At 45.8% G+C, this 22,851-nt stretch overlaps 2 protein-coding genes across 2 annotated transcripts in view; one reads left to right on the top strand and one right to left on the bottom strand.

Annotated features, from left to right (window-relative positions):
* Positions 1-22,163, top strand: part of LOC128274309 (uncharacterized) — a 29,489-nt gene extending 7,326 nt beyond the window's left edge. Inside the window, exons 3-6 of the mRNA XM_053012460.1 lie at positions 7,796-7,906; positions 8,000-8,318; positions 20,015-20,382; positions 20,476-22,163. Of these exons, the coding sequence (XP_052868420.1) occupies positions 7,796-7,906; positions 8,000-8,318; positions 20,015-20,382; positions 20,476-20,603 (926 nt within the window). The 3' untranslated portion in view covers positions 20,604-22,163. The remainder of the gene's footprint in view (positions 1-7,795; positions 7,907-7,999; positions 8,319-20,014; positions 20,383-20,475) is intronic.
* Positions 387-1,623, bottom strand: LOC128274310 (uncharacterized). Its single transcript, XM_053012461.1, has 2 exons — positions 1,515-1,623; positions 387-1,438 (listed from the first exon to the last, which is right to left on the bottom strand). The coding sequence occupies exons 1-2, from the start codon at positions 1,563-1,565 to the stop codon at positions 557-559; spliced, it is 933 nt and encodes a 310-aa protein (XP_052868421.1). The 5' UTR covers positions 1,566-1,623; the 3' UTR covers positions 387-556.
* Positions 22,164-22,851: the final 688 nt, after the last annotated feature.

The raw sequence follows: 22,851 nt of genomic DNA, 5'->3' as shown, positions 1-22,851 counted from the left end.
ATTTTTAATATTATTTTATTGAAAGTAATCCGTTCTTGAAATCCCTTCAATATTTTACAGAAATTCAAATAAGAAATAAGCATTCTAGTGTTCTATCGACAAAAACTATCGATTAAAAATCAAAGGAAATAAGAAAAGTTTTTATATAGCAAACAATTTACAGCTAACTACTCTGCTATTCTGCATGGAATAGTAGACTAGTTTATTTAATTTGGAACTCAGAATCAAAATGAAACAGTTTTCATTGCTACTCAACGCTTAAATGTGACTAAATTAACTACGATCATCAGAAATACGGCCCAGTCCGTTCCTCTAATATATAAAAACTACGATCATCGAAGCAAACTTTGGAATGTGTATTTGATTGCATCGACCTCTCATTCAAGAACTCTGACCATATTGTTGCCCATATCAATTATACACCTTATCTCTATTGGCAAATGATTAATTTTCAATCATTTCTGAATTATTTTATACAATACAAAGAGACGTATTATATGTTAAGTGTTTTATTGGACAAAAAAAGGGTTTTAATTTTCTATGTTAATGCATTCACTCAAGGCTTATATCTGAAAACTGCAGGTGCAGGTGTTTCCGGTTGCGGATTATCACCCTCCGGTTCTGTCGGTGCCGTTTCGGCGGGTTCCGTCTCAGCTGGCTCGGTTTCCGTCGGAACCGTTTCCGCTGGTTCGGTTTCTGCCGGTTCCGTTTCCTCGCTGGGATCGGTTGTAGGTTCCGAGGGCACGTCCGTAGGGTCGGCAGGCAGCAGAACACCGAGACAAATCTGCTGCAACTGCAATAGCACCGTGTTCAGGGTACTCTGCAGAAGCTGATCGTTCTGACTCAAACATCCTTCGTAGGCCGCCCGAACATCGGCCAGTCGGGCCTCGAACGCTTGCACAAGTTCGGAAAGCTCTTGAACCAACTCCACAGGCGCTTGCTGCAGCGCCGAAAGTTTCTCCATCAAACGATCGATGATCGTCTGCGGGTTGACGAACACATTCTGTCCCCGGAACACGTCATACACGCTGAGATTGACGTACGACGTTTCGTTAACCTGAAGCACGTTGTAGAAACTGACGATTTCCGACGAGAGCGTAGAGTCGACGGTGTTGAGACAGTTCGTGAACGACACACCGGCAAGGTTCATGTTCACATCGACACTTTGGCGCAGGAAGCCCAGGCAGCTCGTATCAGTTTCCACACTTTGGCCATTCACCTGGCGCAGCACACCGGTTTCGGCATTGATAGCACTGTTGAGAAAGGATTCCTTGCGCGCCGCTACCTCCACGTTGAACTTGTACACCACTTCCGAGCTGTTCAGCTTGGCACTGGCCACTGCATTGACGACCTGGTTTCTGAGGTCCCGAAACGCTGGATTCACCTCGCGTAACGCATCGATTACTCGGAGCGATGTGTCTCGTTGTGCCAGCGATACCTGGAAGAGGTTTTATTCGGATTCAAGAAATTAGCTCCAAAAGAAAGGCTATGCCATAAGCAAACAATGAACTTACACCAAAAACTCCCAACAGCAGGACGACGACGGGTAGGGCAAACGTTTTCATTCTGCCTCGGTGACTTCTCGGTAGTCTCCTGCTATTATGTCTATCCGATTCGGCTGAACGCAACTGTTTGTGCCGTCCTGGGTCTACTGAAGTTTTTATACCAAGTTGGAATTAGTTTTCAAGTACTTCATCATCGACTGTCTTTACACACGAATCAGCACTCGAACATCATTCTAACCCAGGGAACCACCTCTGCTATCGTGGTGGTGTTGGTTCCAACGATGCTCCACTCAATCCATGCCTTCGTGCTATGCCTTTGGCGATCGTTGAGATATCTAAAATATCATTTGGTATCATCACCCCAAAACTTAGCCTACACTTTCTACCGGTGGGCGACAAAAGCAGGACAGGGACGGCACATGGGACAATCGCTCATTCTCAAGGCCCCAGTAGTTACTCCGTTATCAGTTACCGTAGCATTTTCGCACCCTATCCTTCGGCGTGCGCATAATTAGATGCTAATTGATGCATGATTGATGCATTATGCTTCGCTCGTGTAACCCAGCGGAGCATATGGTCAAAAATCGATACAATTATTGCAGGAGAAATTGTAGATAAGAGCGCGATATTCTTAGGCAAGGTGGTGACATTCGGATTAGGTCATATTCTATTAATGGCATTGACTTTGGTCGGCTAGCCACAGTTCCTTAAGAGCAGCAATTAGCGCACTTGGATGGGAAGGTACTCCGAGGCGGTCAAGATCGCCTGATAGCGTCGCCTTAAACCTTCATAAACCGGGGGTTTTCGAATCAAAGTCATTCCCAGCTACGCGAAGCAAAAGGATCTTTCTAGGAAGTCTATCTCGCTGGAAGTAACACAGGTTCACTAGCACTGTACACGTGCGGTACCAGTAACGCTCCATTCATTTGTACCATGGCCTAGGTTGAGAAGACAATCGATGCTTGATAAGTAAGGTCAACATGCGGTTATACGATGCATTTTGTTGTCTCGCGCATTAAGCGGCTCTGACGCAGGTAAGTTTTGGAGTGTCGATAAGTTGACACAACGTCGGCGTAGGCCTGTTAAGTATCAGCAACTACTAAAGTGTTGATCGTGATGATACGTAAACACCAATAAATTTGCCATTAGATGATACGTCCCTTGGATGGATTAAGCAGTGCTGTGATTCATTGATCGATTTCTACCCTTGGCCCAGTTATGAGTAATGCACTAATGAAAACCATCTTCTTCGCCAACTCAGTTGAAGCATTGAAAAGCCAAATCTCTGCATCGGAACAAAGCTGGACATCGTAATCGACTGTACGAATTCTATTCTGCCTTCTTCATAATCCAATTTGAAAAACAATTTGTTTCACTACATGAACAATCAGTTTGTTGAGGTTGGGTTTCGAGCCGCCACAGCGAGTCTTTTTGGATTGTGTTTTAAGTCCTATGTCCTGTGTTCACTTCCCAGCTATCCCTGCCATCAGAACAATTTCAGTGCATTGCGAAAAACTTTCCCAATTTCAAAGCGGTGCCGGTTGTTGTTTTTTCATCTGCTGCCGCATGCGCTTGCTTGCTTTCGGTATGAAGCGAAACGAAAATGTCTGTAATTTACAGTGAGCATGAAAACTGTGTTACCCACCGACCCGATATGAAGGTTTCAAGGTAGGGAGAATTTTCAGTGTTTGTGCTGTATATTTTAATATTGTTTTACTTGCTTCTAGCTCATTGCTAAAACTAACAATATCTTCCCACTATGTTCTTCTTCTACAAAAGTTCCCAATCTATCCGGCGTGCCACTTGCGTAATGCTGGCCATTTTCATTCATTCAAGACCCACAAGCTTATCAATGCGGTGGCACTGAGCGGTGGCTGGGTTATTTTTAAACATCCTTTTAAGTTTTATAGCACCAATCTGGTGTTCAAAGGTATCACATCCTTTAAAGCACAATAAGTCATCGTGAAAAGGCACTAATTTCATCCATTGGCGGCTATTAATAGGCAGCAAAACAAGTTGTGCACATGCTTGTAGAACTTCGATGCCCAAAAAAAAACTCGTCAGCTGATGATTAAAAGTCTCCAGATTAGATATTTGTTCGCCACAAAAAGTTTATTCCTTCCGCTTGCACTGGTTTACAACCGACGGCGGCCAGTGTCTTTAGGTTCTCTGAGATTGTAAATCAAACAACAGCGTGACGTCATGCGATAATCTGTGTCGACGTGGTCTTATCGATCCCTGGAAGCCTGGGCGGTCAAATCATTAAAGCGAAATCACACACCGTAAGGTAGCCAGGCCGTATGGTTATCTACCCATATCCTGTCAATCAAACTTGATCAATCAGCCCGGGCACCAACCGTTGGCACTGTCGCGCTGTAGGATCTATGAAAACAATAACCGCCACTCGACTGGAACCGGCTGGGTACGTGAATGAGGAAGGAATGAAACCGGGGTTTCAAAGACCTTTCCCTTTGCGTGCTCATTATTAGTGACCTTCCTCAATTTATGCACATATCGAACGGATGCTCGCTGTCTGGGTCTATGAGCAACCCTCAACTGACCCAAATTCCAAATTCCGAAGAATTGATAAGTGGGAAGCCCAAAGGGTGTCTTCAGAAGCGCCCCCCATGTCGATATATATGAATCCACAAAGAAGTCCACATTTGCTCGGGAGGGGATGACCAACTGCACAACCGGCCATGGCAGTAATATCGAGTATATAATGCAATGGTGCTGATGAAATGGAAATTATACTCCTAGTTGTCCAACAATAGCAGCAGTCACTTTGCAAACCAGTCCCAACAGAACTGTTTTACACTCAGTTTCAAACGAAAGAAAATGGCGACCAAAGTAGTACTTTTCGTGCTTGTCAGCATCTTCGCCATGGCGATGGCCCATCGAGAGAACTCAACCGAGGTCATGACGGCTTTGAAGAATCTACAACCACGCTACCGGGAGGTGCAGGATTTTGTGATCCGAGAATTCACGGAGGCACGGCTCAACAGCTCGCAGGTCGTGCACGCCTTCCAAGCGCACATCATCGACTCCGTAGACCAGTATGTGCACAGTGCCATTCGCGAGGAAACGGACATCTTTAACGTCCTGGACCGGCAGCAGCCGGGGGTCGATGGAACGTGCCTCGGGTTTGTGCGAAGCATCGTCGATATGAACGTCAACCTTGTCGGCGTATCCTACACAAACTGCGTCAACACCGCGGACGATCAGCTGGCCGCTACCGTGCAAAAGTTCTACGCAGCCATCCAGCAGGACGAGGCACAGTACACAGGGAGCGGAATTTTCGGTGTATTCAGAGGAGAAAACATTTTCCACTCGCCTCAAAACATCATCGAGCGATTGAACGAGCTGCTCGAGACAGTGCGTGAAAATCCGTCGTACATTGTGAACGAACTGTTCGACTTGGTAGTTCAGATCGAGAAGGAGCTGGAACAGGTCGAACAGGAGTGCCATGGTTGTCTGGAGAGTGGAAATCAGCTACTGCTGACGACGCTCAACTTAGCTCGGACTCAGATCGTGCTGGTGTGCCAGGGTCAGCTCGAGATTGAGGCCACCACGGAAGCTATAGATGTTGAAGCCACTACCGACACTAGTCAGTCTCCGGTGGCCTAAGTAGTTGACTGAAATCGATGTGCGGTAGGTGTTTGGTGTCGAAGTTTGCTTTCTAATCAAACATCGGAATGATGCCTGTAGACAGACACCAATAAACCATTGTTCGAAACACCACAAACGCAGTTCGGAGAGGTGCCTTGTGAACCTTTACTTAACTGGCTTGAAATATTATTTAGCAAATGTGAGTGGAAAACTCCAAATACATTATACATTCCGGAAAAGAGGAATACAGTGGAGAAAGGTTCGAAGGTACCAGTTCGTGTTCTGTCCCTTCAAGCTTCCAACTTGTACCAAAACATTTTCCTTTTCAGGGGCCAAAAACTTTCCTTTGCCAATGAGTTGTTTTGATAAAGCCCCCCGGGATAATAAACACACACGTGTTCGGGTCGTCCACGAGCGGGAAACATTTTTGGTCGTGTTTCTTTGCTCGAAACCTATGAACTAGGACGTCGTATACACACAGCTCACGGCTTTCAGCGGAAGAAAGCTGTACACAGGACAAAACATGATTGATAGGTTCACACACGGTGTGGTTTTCGCTGGAGTTCCCGCAAAACTCCAGGTAAAATGGTTCACACACTTCCAGGGAATGAAATTGACAGCCCTAGCCCAGGGAGGGAAGTGTTGCATCAGGATGAGAAAATCTTTATACAATCAGACTGATTGTAATCTCCATCCTCGATGCGATACAATTATTCCGACCCGGACCAGCGGTTGCGTGAAAAATGGAATCACTTCCTGTCCACTTTTCTGGATGGTTTCTTCTTCATGGTTCGACATCGATTGCCACACTCACTCGAGATGGTCGGTAAGCCGGAACATCCTGTCGGCTTGCGGTTCTATCGGAATGACCTGGCTATAATTGCCATAATCTCAAAACGTTGCGGAAATAACGCAGAACGATCCTAAATTGGGCAACCGCTTAGCCCGGTTGCGGTGTTCGGCTTACGCATTTTATCTGGACAATAAAATCGAAAAGTCTAACATTCGAAACAAATGGCGATAAGCCATTTGCAGATATCGATTAAGGAATGTTGGCCCACCCTCTGGCCTTTGACGTTTCGACAATGTATAAAGAGTCAGGTTCTCGGTTGACGATTACATTATTCGGTGACCAGTTGCCAGCAAGCAGTGAGCATTTCGAACGAAGGCACAGGATCTAAAAATGAAATCGTTCCTCGCACCGATTGTTTTACTAATTGTAGTGAGCGTAAGTAGCAGCACTGTCACCAGCAGCACTGTGGCTAGCAAAGTGATATAACTTGTCCCAAATGGTATCGGACCCTAGGTGGCTAACGGTCAACGCCCGGACACCGTGGCAGTGATTGACAAGCTGAACGAGATTCACCCGCGGTACAAGGAAATCCAGGACTATGTGGTGAATACGATCTCGGGTTATCGGCTGAGCAGCTCGGCATCGATCTCCCAGTTCCACCAGAGCGTGATCCAGGTGAAGAACACCTTCATCGGTACCTCGATTAAACAGGAGGAGAACTTGCTGACGCAGCTTAATGGCCAGTCATCGAGCGTCGACCAGCAGTGTCTGAGCTTCGTTCGCCAGAGCGCCGACCTCAACATGAACCTGGCGGGCGTCTCCTACACCAACTGCATCGTCACGGCGAACGATTTGCTGACCAGCACGGTGGACGATCTGTACAAAAAGCTTGACATCACCGAAATTGGCCACGTCAACGTGGGCCTTTTCGAGGAGTTCCGCGGCGAAAACGTGTTCTTTGGCCCGCAGCGCATCGTGGACAAGCTCAGCGCCAGTTTGGCCGCATTGGAGGAAGTGCCTACATTCATTGGCAGCGAACTGCTAGACGCGGTCACAGGATTTTCCAGCTCGCTTGATAGCATCCGCGTGAACTACATCACATGCATGACGGCGGGCGAGCAGCTGCTGAAGACCACGTTGGACACCGCCCAGCTGCAGTTGGAAGTGGTGTGTGGTGGTCGTCCCGTGACTGCTCAACCAACTCCGCCGAACATGGAGATGATTTGAGGGAAGACACACCAGGGCAGGGGTGCCAGTTGACGATGTCCACGCGGGGGAACGTTTCTCCAAATTCTGAAATTAAGCATAATGAAATAAATTTAGTTTTAATACAAAATTTATTTCAAATTTGATTGCACAAGAAAATTATTCGGCTCGAATCAACCATTTCATTTGTAATCTCTCAACGAGCGGCAATCCGCTCCGAGTAAACTAATTCGTTCAACAAATTTACATCCTCGGCGGGTCAACACCATAAAACCACAACGATGTGTACCGCTGTGATGTTCTAGGTGTGTGATTTTGAGAAATTATTTCGTACAGCACGTGATTAAAAATTTACGCACAGTTTATCACTCTTATCATCACGAGAAAAAGGGCGCATGAAGACAAATATTAACTCCTCCGTCATGGGCGGAACATCTAGTCTTTTCTGGTTTCATCGAGACAACTACTTATCCGACATCGCAACCGCCGTGACCGGTTGTGACCTGCAATTCAAGATTGGCCACTCAGATAACGCTGTTTTGTTCAACAATCTTTAAGCTTGCTTTTGTCACCGAATTTCCCACACAATTTAATGACCGCTTCTGTTGCGTGAATTCGTTTGTTTGTTTTTTCTCAAGGACCCATCGAGTCATTGTTTTCGATGCTTTTCGTTCCCTTGCAGGGCACCACGACGATGGTATGGCGACGACGGGATTGAATCAGCTGACTGCCGACGACGCGACCTATGGAGACGGTAAACCGGCGGGATCATCCAATCCGCAAAAGCGTGGAGGTACGTTGCGGTGCCGTTTGCATCGCTAGATAAGCCTAGATGGTTGGCCTACAAAACTGCACGACCCCGTTTCTGTGTCTCATTTCACTCCAGCCAGCCTACCGCTGCTCTACCGGGAGGCGGAACTGCGAAACGACTACTCGGGCAACTCCATCCCGCAGCACGGCGTCTGGGAGGACGTGGATGGGCCGCTGGCGGTGCCCTATCCCGTTGACCTGTTCGACGACGAACCCGGTGGCGGGCGACCCCAGCGCACGTACGACGTGCTACAAAGGCTGTTACTGCACCGGAACCAACCCCTCAATGCAGGCCCGCTGTCCGGCGGTGGAGGATTCCCTCTACGACCGCACGGTTATGGCGACCGGAAGAAGCGAACACCGGGCCCGCTGAAAGCCCACTCCCACGGGCACAGGTAGGGGTCAACTGTGTGTTTGTCTTCGGGCGAAAGTTTTAAACGAATTCACCAACTAACGGCACTCGGACTGCTGACTTGTTTCAATCCGAGCCGTGAATCCGTGAGTCCCCGCCGAGTACAGTGCGGCGAGCGGGGCGAAAATTACTTTCATCGGTGGGTCAGGTGTTTCTCGGAACCTTCTGGGGTTTGCCACTGAGCCTGCGAATTAATTAGAGGCTCTTCCCCCCCACATCCTGGTGCTAATGGAAAAGCTCACGAATGGATTGGGCCTTTCTCACGGAGCGTATGAAATTTAAACAGGCATTCGGTGTGGGTGCTTGCAATGTTGAATATACTTTTTGGGGGGGACAGGTTAATAGTTTGGGGCGGTTTGCCCGAACCACCAAATTAATCAACGTTTCTAGCAAATTTGCTGAAATCCATCCGACGGAATAATCAATTTATTCACGTTGAATGATTCGCTCCGTTGGCCTGTTACCGAACCACTTGCCGTTGAGCACAATCCACCATCGCGTAAGCTGTCAGTTCCACCAGCCAGCCAGCCTGATGTCCATTGTTTTACCACCCCAATCGAGTGGCATATTATTCTTACAATACGCCCAAGAAGTGGCCATTGAGAAGACGTTTCCAAGAGTCGGAATTGATTTTAAACGATATTCTCGGCCGAACGACTCAGCGACCGATTACACTGAGCTCACCGCAACTGAGCCTAACACGAGGAAGGCTCCGGCCTGCGTAACAGGTATGCTATCCTGGTCCTTGAAAAATATCCTTTACAGGGTAATGAAATAAATCCTTCCCACCGGCAGCACAGCTGTGCGATTAAGCTTTATTTGTGCAATCGCCGAGGCACTTAATATAAATTTCTTTCCCACTCGGCACGGACCAATTTACGGCAGATGACAGGATACCGAAGGCGCGAAACGTATACGACATCACCGTTCTCGCAGGCGTGTGTGTGTCTGGACAGTCTGGCCCGTCAAATAGTATCGATGAAGATGATGAAAAATCTTGTGAAAAAGCTGTGTCAAACATAATTCGTGATGAGCCGTTCAATTTCGGTGGAAGCCTTTAAATCCACGGCCCCGCAATCCTACGGCGAAGGATTCTCAGGAGTTGATTTGATTTGATTCGAATTCACTCCGGTGGGCCAGTGGCCTGGCACTCGACTGGCCGGCCGAAGACGATGACAAAGTGGCAACTTAATGACCTTAGGCCCTTCTCGGGACTACTCCACCACTCCGTCGGCGGTGGCAAACTTCCGCGCCCAACAGACCCCGGCCCGGCAGGGTGTGTCACCAAACCGCTTCCAAATCACCGTCTTGCGCACAAAAAACCGTTATAAACTGCGGACGTAGGCCGCATATGCTGCCATTTTCGGAGGCCCAATTTACAATGGCCGCCCCCTGGCATGGGCCCCGCCGGTCGGAGCCATACCTTCGTCATCTTGACGCTTTTCTCTCTCGCAACACAAGCCAGTGGTAAAGAAACCGACCGTTGGACGGTGCCCACGGGGCGGTGAGCAAATAAAAATTATCATTTGGCTCGCTCCAGCCCCCCGGGTTCTCGGAACTGTCACATTGGCTCGCCAGACGTTTGACGTCAATCATGTTGGTGTGCTGGTGCTCCAACGTTATTATTTTTCTTATTTTGGTCGCCTACTGAAACATGTCAACCGTTTTTGCAACTAATCTGATTCGATGTTGCCTCCACAAGCCCTGCGGACCGCAGTGGCACCTCTTTTGTCAGACGTCAGCGAACGGAAAGAAACCGGCAGCCCTGTCTTATACTGCATCCGAAATAGGGAGCACTATCACGGCCGATCCAATGATATGCAGATGCGTGTTTTGATGCTCGTCCGTCCGCATTAATATTAATGGGCGCCTGTAGCAGGGATGCCACGAACGGGATGCTGCTGCTGGGTGACGAATGTTGCGCCCCCCATGGCGCTGATGTTTATTTATTTTTATTTTCTAACAATCTAATGAAAGCGCATTTAAACACCGTGCCGGGCAGGAATGCTTTCGAAACAACCCCCCCTCACACGGCGGCCCATCTGATGATGTTGGGTACTTCCACGAACATGGGCAAATATTACGGTTCGAAGAGAAAAGAGCTGTTAAATATTGAAAAGAGGGTTATCGACCGACTTGTCGTCTTTGAGAAAACTGTCGATAAAACATCAGTTTATGGTAAAGCGAACAGCGACAACACAATTATGCAAAGCTATGCAAACATCCGATTGCTTGGAACCAATCTCTTTGGAACGATGTTTACTAGGTCTATACGTTGAGAACTGGAACTTTTTTAACACACAAAAAATGTTTATAAAATTTTTATGCGATTTTCTATTTTATTCAAAGTATGTGCCATCGCTAGCTATACATTTCTCCTATCTCTCTGCTAAATCATGGATTCGCAGTCGAAAGAATTCCTCGACTTGTTAAGTAAACTAATTAGTCATCCCATTTCGAGTTCCTCGTAGAAAAACGAAGAGCTGCTCAGCCAATACGTGTCCCATCGATGAAAAAGAATGATATTCGGAAAGAACCAAGTCTGGTGAATAACGCGGGGAGGGATAGCAGCTCCTATCCAAGTGATTTGATAGTATCCTGAAACAGTTTTGTTTTTTGGGGACATGGAAGCCTCAGGCTACGGGCGACCAGGCGCCTCCATTTCAGAAAACAGGAACGGCTTTTTGGTCGTTTTCGATCAATGCATGGTTCAAATTGATCATTTGTTGTCAGTAGCGATCGGAATTAACGTTTTCATCAGGTTTTAGGAACTTGTGAAACACCACACCTTTCTGCCCCATCAGAATGTCCGTTTTTTGGAGTCCTTGGATGCTTTTTTTTTGTAAAGTCAAAATCGCCATTTTGGAATTGTTTAAACCACTTAAAGCACTGCGATCTTCCAAACACAAGTCCCGACAAGCATTTGGTGCGATTCCGAAGCAGTTTTCTTCAAGAGATATTAGAAAAATTATTATCCCCGCAAAACGTCATTTTCAGTCACAAAAGTTGACATAGTTTAACCCTTTCAATGATGGGTTGCACACCGAAATAATTTATTTTTCGACCTGAAATCATTTACCTGATGTCAAAACAAGGTAATGATGAATGAACAGCAAAACTGGGAAGTCCCAATCGGCAGGCACAGCCATATTTTTAACAGTCCCGTTCTCAACGTATAGACCTAGTAGATCTATCAACAGACTGATGATACATTCAGTCTAGTGAAAAGAAGATTTTGAATCTTGTTAACAAATTGACTCATTTACACATTGTCGTGTTAAACTAGTTTGTCGTTTTTTTTCTCATCAATTTATTATTACTTTACTTTTATTATTTATTTTCATCCAAGTGACCTTCAGACATCACTTTTGTGCCTACACGAATTTTAAGCATAAAATTATAAAAATTCATTCACCAAACAAAAACCCCTCGGTAAGACTTTCCCACAGAGTTAAGCTGAAAAGTTTTTATCCACAATTTCGACGCTGCATTACAAAACTTTTTAATCCATCACGCTAAAGCACTGCCACCTTAGCGGCCACAAGTCGCAGCACCGCCGAAAGAGATAAAAAGTCCCTCGGCCCTCGGTTTTGTTGGGATTCCTTCGGCCTTCGGGCTAACCGCTGTCGAAGGCTTCGCGTATTGCACGACCTCGCGACGCGCTTTTTAAATATTGCTCCCCTAAGCCAACGGGAGCGAAATCGGGTTCCATAAAATCAAATTCATGTCTTCCGTACGTTGCATTGCCACTCGTTTGCCCGACTCCACGGCTTAACTGTTTTCCGCCTCGCGGTACTTCCTCAGCCCGCATGACTTTCGTAGGGCGCTTTTTCGGTCGAGTTGTGAACCGATCCTGCACCTCTCTCGGCCATGCTGTGCTTCGGGTTCGTAGCAGGTTCGGGATGCCCACGTAGCAGTACGTGGAACATGACACGTGTTATACGGCGGAAGAAAATGAAAATAAATCGAAAACAAAGTTTGCATTCCGTCGCATTCCGTAGCAGCTGTCTTTTCGGATGGCGCACCCCACCCGTTGCAATGTTTGGTAGTCGAAGAATTAAAGGACCGGGCGGGTCGCGTAAATCGATCCCACATACGTTCGTCTCACACACTCCCCCGTCCCGCCATAAATTCTCGGATGAAACTTATGCGAAGAATTCGACGGCGTAATGGTAGCTAAGCACGGCTCGTCCCGTGACGAAGATGAAATGAGTGGATTCGTTATCGTCGATTAGACATCGAAGCGCTCCAGCGTAAAGGGCTGATCCTATTTTATAACCAGCAGCGGTGTGCAAAAAATGATCCATAAACATTCCGGTAGCTCTAAAAAAATGAAAATGGAATTGGAATCGAGGAATTGCCATTCGTAACGCTCTCTGAACCGTGTGCTCGATACAAGTTGTTCATAAAATCAATGATTATTTGCGCCGTTTCTAAGGCCATTTAGTTTTATACAGACTACAACGAGCAGACTCCAACGGAGTGGCAACTCGCAGTGGCTGCCGCCGCGATGCGCGTGTAAGGCGATAATTGCGAATAATATTTGAATTCATTAACAGCGTGCTACGGCCAGACGCAAGGAATTAAAACAACGGCCAAGTTTAGCTGCACCGGACAGCCGTAGATGCTCGTTTGCTGCGGCTCACTGATTTTGATAGCGATATGCAAAATGGGAAAGAAAGCACAGATACTGTGTGCGTGTGCTGAAAGCGGCGGCCTTTTAGCGTACGTCACCATGCGCCTCCATCGAGCCAACGACGCACAGTAGGAAATTTGTATGGGAAAGGCAGACATATTTGTTTTTAGGAAGAATCTATGAACTTTTTACAACGTTTTTGTTTTCTTTGCATGTGTTTTGATTAAATTCAACTTTTTATGTGTAATACAAGCGTTCAAGTATATTAAATTAGCTTTTTTCGTTATTTTAAGGATTTTTAACGCCTGAGCTATGCAATTTGAATGACACTAAAATCTTTTAATGCACAATCTAAACGCCTGGGTTATGCAATCTGTATTGCACCAAAATGTTTCAATGGATAATGCTCTGCAAATCCGTAAATATTCTGCAACCAGAGACCAGGCGCCTCCTTATGCTTCACGATTTTTTCTTAAAATAAGCCTAGCAGATGAATTGGCAAGTATATGCCAGCAAAATACACTGGAAATAGTTTAAAATTACTTAAACTTTGATTGTAATGCCTAGTTTAGTTGCGTCAAAGCTCGCCAAAAATTTGCTGCTTTACCAAAGTTGAAAAACTGTATTTTTTCCCAGTTTTTTTATACAAATTCGAAATGATTTCTCGGAATCTGCGCAACATGGAAGGCGAAAAATTCGGATTTGTCATAGATAACTTATCTATTTTAGGCTAATACAACTAAAACCCTCAGTTATTAAGTTGACTTATGACCGCCTTTTCCCCATAGTGCAACGCCTCCACGTTCATCGTTTTCGCTACTCGTTGTGTTGTGCATGAATGTGCTCAAAAAGGAATGGACTATATTTGAGATAAACAGTTCGATCACAGACGCCGGGCTGGGATTCATGTCGTTTGATTCGTGCTTTTTAAAAACTCACAAAACCGTACCCAAATTGTGCCATGTGCTCTTTGTGTTCTGTCAAAGAGAGAATTGTTTATTTTGTCGTTGTTTGCCTTTTGTTTGGTGAATTGTTTATTTTGCAACTCGTTTCCACTGTTTCCATTTTTCTTACGGTTTTCTCATTCTGCGGCACGTTTCAAACTGCTGTCTTCCTGTGACTGTCTCTAGCGACACCGTTCGCCCCGGCATGCACTCGTTTGTCGCGCAGCTTTTCTATTATGTATACCGTCGGTCTGTCCTTTCGGTGTCATGCATTCCGGTGGCGCATCTGCTTCCCGCTTCCTGTTGATAAATAGTAACGGTGTCACATTGGCAAGACCATTTTATTCCACTCACATTGCCACCATTCGTCGCCCACAATCGTGTACGAATGATGAATGATAATCTCCCCGGTTACGGCGAAATGGATGACACTCGGCTTCGCGTGATGTAAATATATTTTATATTACACTTTTCCTATGAATCACCAATGGGGGATCTGATTCTAATCTTTGGCCTGCCAACACACGCTGCATCTTAACGCGTTTTTACCTCTTTTTTCGGTACCATCTTTTGTTGCTCATTTTCACATCTTCTTCCCCGAAGTAGCTGTGGTACGGGTTGGCTATTGTTTGGCCATCCAGACATACAGACGACCGGGGCGGGGGACCGTCAACCAGTTGCTCTTGGGAAATCAGCAAACCAACCTACCGACCCAAGCGCACAGACCGGGCATTGCAGCACAAACACTCTAAATACAGCAACAGAAAAAACTTTGGAAAACAACCTCTTTGGCCAACACCTCGCCCAGCGTCGTCGCCGCCGTTGCCAATGCGGAAGGAAATGCACTTTCCACCGTGCCAGACGTGATGGTCGTCTCCCCGAGACGGTATCCGTCGACGCATCTGCTGCTGCTGTTGAGGATGTGACCAAGAAACCATTATGCTTTTATGATGTCACTCCGAGGCACCTCCGAGCACGGCCAGCATTACCGCGGCAGCGGGGTGACAACTTTTGTCACCAACACCACACACCACACCCTGCCACCGACCGATGGGACTTGTTGGGGTTCGTGACGGTGGCGCCTTTCAATTACGTGTTGCATCGAAACGGTCACCGAGACCTCGGCAAGTGGCTTTAACCAAAGTGGGACAACGAGTGGTCCTGGTTCGCGGAGGTATTTAGCCTAGTTTGATGGGACTTTGGAGCGTTCCGGAACCGATCACGAAACGGCCGCCACTTGCCGCCTAACCGGTCAAATAGGATTATTGCCATACTGCCGGATCCGGATCGTGATCGGATGGGAGACAAAAAACCGAAAAGGAACAACGCTCCCCGACAACGCAGTCAAGTCAAGGGTCGTACAAATATTTGACCTTCTGCTCCGGAAGTGGTCGGAATCCACTTACGCCGGAAGTTCATTTCAATCGGCGTCCCGGCGTCCCTAACGCAAACGTCATCGAACCCGCCAGCGCGAACCCGTTGTGCGTTTGCATTTCGGATTTAGGACACTCCGAGTGCACATCGCTCTCTCTTGACTGAGCACCGAAGGAGGACGCATCGGGCATCGGGATGGAACAGAATGGCCCTCTGCAAACCTCGTCGCCACCCGAGGAAGCCGTTGTCTCCGGGGGCCTCTTAACATCGGTGAAACCCGTAGGTGGTGGAACAAATTATTCATCCACCTGGGAAATATATCATTTCTAATTAGTGAGTTAGTTAATTATCTGTTGCTTCGCCCGGCCCAGCCTGGCCCGGCTCGGGCCCGGAAACTAATCGCCAACTACACACCGGGACCATTTTACGAAAACGAAACGCCTGTCTGACGACGGGTACGCTGGTGATAATGATGGAATGTAATTCGCTAGGCCTGGCTGCCGGGACGACGCAACTCGATTATGGTGCTCGCAGTGTGGCGCGTAAATTATGTAATTAGAAAAGTGGCAACCGGCTTCTGCACTGGGAAGCAATTCAGCAGCACGTCCAAGTATTACGAACCGGATGAAGAGACAGAAAATGGCACCTCCCCCGGACGGGGACAGTGGAAGGCTCTACCTGGATTCGATTCGAACGATTGCGTTCCATATGGAATGTTTACATCGGACGGTTCAACACTTTTGACCACGTCGGCCAGATTTTTGCTGCCCTGGATTAGAGTTTGCGGTTTATGTTCGGCCGGCTCCCCCCCCCAAAAACAGGCTGCACTTCTCTGCACACGTTCGAGCACGTCCTCGGCCGTCGTAAACCATAAACCGTCATAAACGTCCCGGGAGGGACCCAATGGCTCGCAGTATGCGCAGTTGGCCGCAGGTTCGGCTTCGGTCTGGGAGACAAAATCAATTAACCGCCAGCCCTGAAAAAAATTTACTCCACGTTTACTGCCCTCACCGACCACACCGGGTTCTACCGGTACCGGACTGAATCGTATTTTCGTTCGAAACACCCGCGGAAAAGGAAGGGAAACTTATTCCGTGGGCTCGATTGGCAGCGTCCCGAGACGCGCAGCTTCGGGTGGTTGATTTTTGCTTCCGCTGCGTGCGGTGTAAAATGGCGAAAAGCGGTTGGCCACTTCCGCGGGTTTTGTGAAACGAAACGGTGAGTTTGACAAAACGAAAACATCGGAAAATCGATGCTGTTCTCGTTACCGCGCAAAACATTGCGCCGCGACTCTGCCACACACACGGGAGAAAGTGATGAAACTTTGGTAGACACCGGTCCCAGTGTACCGGTTTCGAATTTTAAAGCCTTATTCTTTGTGAGTTAGATAACAATGCTTGACTCCGGTTCCCTCCCACCGCTCAGTTGTGCCGGGAAAGCGGGAAACTTTGCACATTTTTCACCAGAAAACTGAACCGAAAAGTCCGGTGAACCTTTTTCGACGTTAAAGGTTAAAAAACAGGCTGTGCCTTAGCGTTTGACCGATAGACCCTCGGTCAGAGTGGAACAGAAAGGGAACACGTTTTTAGCTTATCTGGAGCACGCAGTCAAAGGTACCTCTCCAGAGGATGTTGTTTCTCTTATGTCGTTACCTGTCGAAGAACCCGAAACTTGGGAAAACCAGGCGTGAAAAAGCCTTGTACCATAAATACTCCACTTTTTTACCGGCACTATAGTGTGTGCTGATTTACGTGCCACCATTTTCTCATTTCCACTCGACCGCACACAATCATCGGGACCAATGGCACTCGGCCGGGAAGTGATTTTTTAATTGAATAACAACCCGTTCCAGCTCCATTAACGTTCTCCTGATGGAAAGTAAGGTTCGCAAGGTAGCAGCATTTTTTTATTCCCGTCCCGAAGGACACCGATGTTGGCCACAAACAGGGGGTGTTAGTGCAGTCCCGGTCCTCGTCGCGACCAGTTGATGGCATTTGCTGATATCGCACGTTTAGGATAATTGGGTTTCATGAATTTGTTGATAAATTACACCGTTCATTGTCGAGCCAGTGCCTACAGTGTATGATGGGGTGGGTCGATCCGTGGGTGAGTTTATTAAAATACTTTCAACTGACAGCTATTATGGTCAGTAAAGTAAGACCGTTCAAGGGCACTGACTCATTTCAGGGACTCAGTCAAAGTACCTAAGTACAAAAATAAAGAACTTTTCTTGCAATGTAGAAACAAAGAGCACCAAATCTTATCATGGATTTTTACAGAATAGTGTTACTCATTAGGCAAACTATAGCCACAATTCCCTAAAATATTGTCTCGTTTCTCCTAAAGTGACAGCTAGTTGTTGGAATGTTCGTTTATGATGTCGATCACTGCACAATATGACTCACGCAAGCGGCAAAGCACAGGCTAGTAACAATTAGCAGTTGATTAAGTAAACGCAATTAACAAATAGATTCAACTAGCACGGAAACCCCTATCACATATATTTTCCATGCTGTGAAGGTGGTCGCAAAGGGAAATGGCGCAACGAAACGAATGTCTACAATGTCGGCAAGAACAAGCTTGTCATCGCCACTAATGAACGTCAGTCGGGGTCGTTTCGGGGCCACGGGCCACAGGAATCGGATTCTTATCTCACAAGCATGACTTTATCTCGTTGTGCCAATCGCACACACTTCAGAGCACCAATAGTGAAAGTATGTTTATCGTAAGCTGTCGTGCGGAAAGCGCTACAGATGGTAGAGCTCAGCCAGACCCGGAATGGGTTCTGATGTCCTTCGGCTGCTGCCTGCACGTCTGAAGGTTCCCAGGACAACCGCTTGCCACTTTACTAAGGCACGCAGCAAACGGAACGGACACATAAGCCTTGCACTTTGGTTTCCTCAGTTCTCGATTGTTGCTTCGTCACCGTCGATGCGTATGCCGCGGCCGGAAGATTCGATGTCCTGCGATTCCCGTCGACAGCTCTCAGTCGGTTCTAGCACGGTACGTCTATTACCTTTGGCGATGGTCCAGGAAACGATATAGCGCCAGTGAAAGATTGTTTATCTACTTATTCGCTTAGTCTTCGGTAAATCAGCAACGCGATCCAACTCAAAACAATCACGAGGACTTTTTGCTGGGGAAGCCATAAGCCATAACTAACGTGTTGCTTCTGGTTTCTGGTTCCTAATTAAAGACGAATGCTACACGCCACACTTGACCGACTGAGTCCCACCTTAATAGCAAGCCGGTTAATCAAACAGGTGGTTCGACACCGTTCTCTAATGGTGCCCCACAGTGCCGACTCTTAGCGCAGGAACGAAAACATAGCTCTGACGGGGGACCCGGAATCGAATTATGGTCCGCATTTCTTCACCATTGGAGTCGCAAACGGAGCGGTAACATTTCTGGGTTCCATTATCGAAACACACTCACTGCAAATCGAATTAAATGTTCATCTTCGAGAAAGGCTTGCTTTCGAGACTATTTTTTCGGTGACTTCAGGCGAACCCACTGGTGCTCGTGTAGCAATTGCACTGGTGAAATCGATACGCAGGCTAAATCCCGACGGGCAGCGAGCAAGACGATGAACGCCTCAAAACTGTGTATTTCTTGTTGTTTACACGGGGGCTTACCATATGGAAAGGAAACACACTTGTTACTAGAGAGAATGTTTGAACATCGCTTGAAATTGGTTGAATTTTCAACCTACACTTTACAAATACAAATTCTTCAATTCCTCAACCAACAATTTCCATAGAAATCCAGCTCATCAAAAGAAGCGCTTAGGGGCTCGTGATGGCCTAATGATAGCAATTGCGATAAGCTCGTGTTGCAAATTGCAAAATGCGTGATTTTATCACGTGTCTCTGCGTTGATGCAGATGATCAAGATAACGCCAATGCTATAATTTGGCCAATGCGCATTTCAACGGGCAGCGACTGTACAAAACAAGGATGATCTAGGGCAATTACGTGTAATTGACCATGCCTTTTTGTACCTGGAAGCGAAATCACAGAGTAATGAATTTGTTTTGAATTGTTTGCAATCAACCCGGCATATTAGCACCTTTTTATGCCACACTCGTGATAGGTATAAAACTACTCCACTTGGTTTTTTTGCCCAACATTAAAATTTGTTCCCATTAAATGTTGTTCGGTTTCCAACATTAAAAGGTTCTCAACATTTAATTATTTTCATTTATTTATTCGTTTATTATTATTAACATCAGGTACTGAATGGTTTAACACATTTTCCAAATAACTTTGAATCTACTCCTTTCTGCAGAATGATACAATGTAGAGCTTTGTAATAATCCTCAGTTTTTGTTTTATTTTTCGCTTACATGTAACGATAAAAAAACAGTTTGTTCAGAATCAGAAATAAAGGATACAGGAGTAATAAGTATATTCAACTGGAGGCCTCAATTTTGCCTGTACATTCACCGGCGTTCATTGAATAACACATTCAATCAGAAGTACACGTCACAGATTACAACGCGCATAATTAATTTCGCTGGCAAACGGAATGTGTACGTTGAGTTCAAAAGGCTCATTGCAGAAGCCCGCCCGCCACTTGTATGGAAAAATAAGTTGATGAATTTTCTGCCAGTTCTTACGCCACGATGTATTTACGATTAATTGAACGACAAATTGAATTAACTCAATTCACAAATCGAAATGAAGCATACGATAAACATTTAACCAAATGCGGCGTCACTTTCAGGCCAAAACGCAATTCGAATAAACTGTCCCCGGCAGAAGTGTTCTCTCTGCTAGCATTGATGGATTCCCGCGATTCCTACCGTCCACTATCGGCTATACCGGACTACATGGCCGAACCACCGAACGACGTTTTGGCCTACGGCCCAAACGGACTCTACCAGGACGTATCGCTACCGTTGGCTCTCGAACAGTTGCTCGCCGAACGGGATGAAATGCCACCGTCGGACGGTTTCGCGTACGAGGATGCCGGAGAATGGATGAACGGATGGACAGAACCTTCAGTCGATTATCTGGGTCTACCGATGGGCGACGTCGAAGCGCTTGGTCAACTTAAGGATGGCTTCTTCAGCAAACCTAGCCCTAAAACTGGTAAAAAATCGTCTATTACGTTCGATCACCATTATTTAGTTAAAGAAAAAGTTTCGTAATAAAGTTATAACGTATTTTGGATTCACTTCACAGGATATCTTCCGCAAAAGCGTTACATGGTGTCGAAAAAGAAACGCAGCGCTGGTGCCGGTTGCAAGGCTGGCGATCCGAGTTGCAGTTTCCAGGGGACTCGCTACGGAACTATCCAGGCAGCGGCCTAATGCATCGAATGTGGCGTGTGCAACGTGTTTGCTACGACCCAAAACGACTCACGAACGGCGAACAGCAGTAGTCAAGGACCACGAGTACCGGAAACATCAACCCAATGTACCAAGTGTTAATTATCATTGTACTACCGTTACGTATTGCTAGCTCGATCGTATTAATCACAGCATCCCAAAAATTTTGATGAGGCACATCAGATAGCGCTTGCGTTTCTTCGTACGTATCTTTCGTTCAAACTGGGCGCGATCCTGCCTTGCACGGCAATGGCACGGCGCGCTGTTTGGGAATGGCGAAAAAAGTTCAGTGTGAAATTGATTGTGACAACATCCTCGCGTTCGGCGGGGGGGCTCAAACTAGCATTTTACTCTCTACATTTTTTCCTCTCGGGAAGCGAACACGACCACCTTTTGTCAGTACCACAACTAATGGTGGTAATAGAACTTCTTGTTATCGTTCATCGCTCGTTCAATCTTTTTTAAACGAACACCAACTAACAAGCAGTTTTGGCTCTACTACAACCACCTTCTAAACGTTGAATGGCTACCATTGCAGAAGACATCCATGTATTGCTCTAATGGATTCGTATACTACTCGTAATGTATGATGAAGATGCAGAGAGAAGAAACACAAAATACTAGAACAGACATAGATGTATACAACAATGCATACCTTCGTATATTACTCGAGATCATCACTACTGTTTACCAGAAACATATATCAAGACATAATGAACGTTAGACGTGTTTGTCGTAAATGAAACTGCTCTTCTATACAATAACGGTTCCGCACAAACCGTGTACACATGATAACATGACAAGAAACTGGCTCAGAGGTAAATAATTTTTTAGTCTAGTAAGGATAAGTCTGCAAAGAAGTTAATCACCATTTAAACAAAAACAAGAGGCAAAAAGTAAAACACTCTCACGCAACTATAGTATTGATAACCTTACAATTATATATTCGTATATACATACATAATATTGAAATGTAGTAAATGAATTACCATTGTCCTTACATATTGTATGTGGTGAATAAAGGAATGAATCAAAAAGCTACATACAGATGTAAACACTAGGTGCAAATGGGAAAACCATGGACACCAATGAGAATCAACATCTGCACCATTCCACTGAAGACGTACTAAAAACGTGTTAAATCTATTGCGTGCCACGACTCGCGCTGACGAATAGATGGAGTATTCAGTAGACGATCTCAATTGGTACAAAATTGTGGGTGGAAGCAAGAATCAATTAGAACGTAACCCATCACAAACAGTGTTTCTGAGCGCAAGGAATGGCCGATTGGAGATGAGTTAGGGTGTACAAAGGGAGATGTCTACGGTTCCGGATTCAATGGCAGATGGCAAACACAGGGAAAGGAGCGCAGATCTTTGCTTAATGTAAGAACCAACGGTAAGGATGTGTTGAAGAAATAAAACGACGGGAAGTTATTAAGAAATTGAATGAAATGCAATGTATCACAAAACGCGAATGAAAATGCAGCCGTTTTTTTGTGGAAAGTTTCTTAAATATTTTACCTTTGCAACATCATCAACGTGTTGACGCTGATACAAGCATTTGAGTTTTCTACATTCTCTGTCACAGGCCAAATGGGGTTTGGGTTTAGGTACGCTACGATGCAATGAAATAATTAGGATTTATTATGAACCGACCAGTACCATGCTATGTGGTTGCAGGACCAAGTATTGTTATATTCTGTAGCTATGTTGAATTACACATTATTATTTAACTTACACCGAATACTTCGTGGCAATACGCAATTTAAAATCGATGAAAGAAATGAATGAAAGAAGTACTGGAATGCACCAAACCAGCATACAAATCCAATATACCGGAGGTTTTCGAGCATATCTTTTCGCAAATGAAAATGACTCACTCAATTAGAACCGTTTTCTGAATCCGGCTGCCAGCGGTCAAAATGAGAAAAAGTTCGTAACAATGATTTTAAAACAAAAAACCATTTTCAAGTACATTGCGTGCAGCATAACGGTTCATTTGAATTTGAATTTTCAGTAGGCTGATTCGAAAATATAATTATAGATGGCGCTCGCGAAAGCTCAACTCTCAACCAAAAATTATTTTTTCTCAATAGATGGCTCTTTTCACACTAAAAAATCAGTTACAAAAATTTGAATGATTCAAAATCATGATTTCGATCAACGAAGATGAAAATTTACTTTACTATTCAATCCAAAATCAATCCACAACACAATTATTAAAAATT

Source organism: Anopheles cruzii, chromosome 3 (assembly GCF_943734635.1).
Source record: "Anopheles cruzii chromosome 3, idAnoCruzAS_RS32_06, whole genome shotgun sequence".
Taxonomy (NCBI): domain Eukaryota; kingdom Metazoa; phylum Arthropoda; class Insecta; order Diptera; family Culicidae; genus Anopheles; species Anopheles cruzii.
The sequence above is the reverse complement of the archived record's forward strand: the minus strand, read 5'-3'. Positions and strand labels throughout refer to the sequence as shown.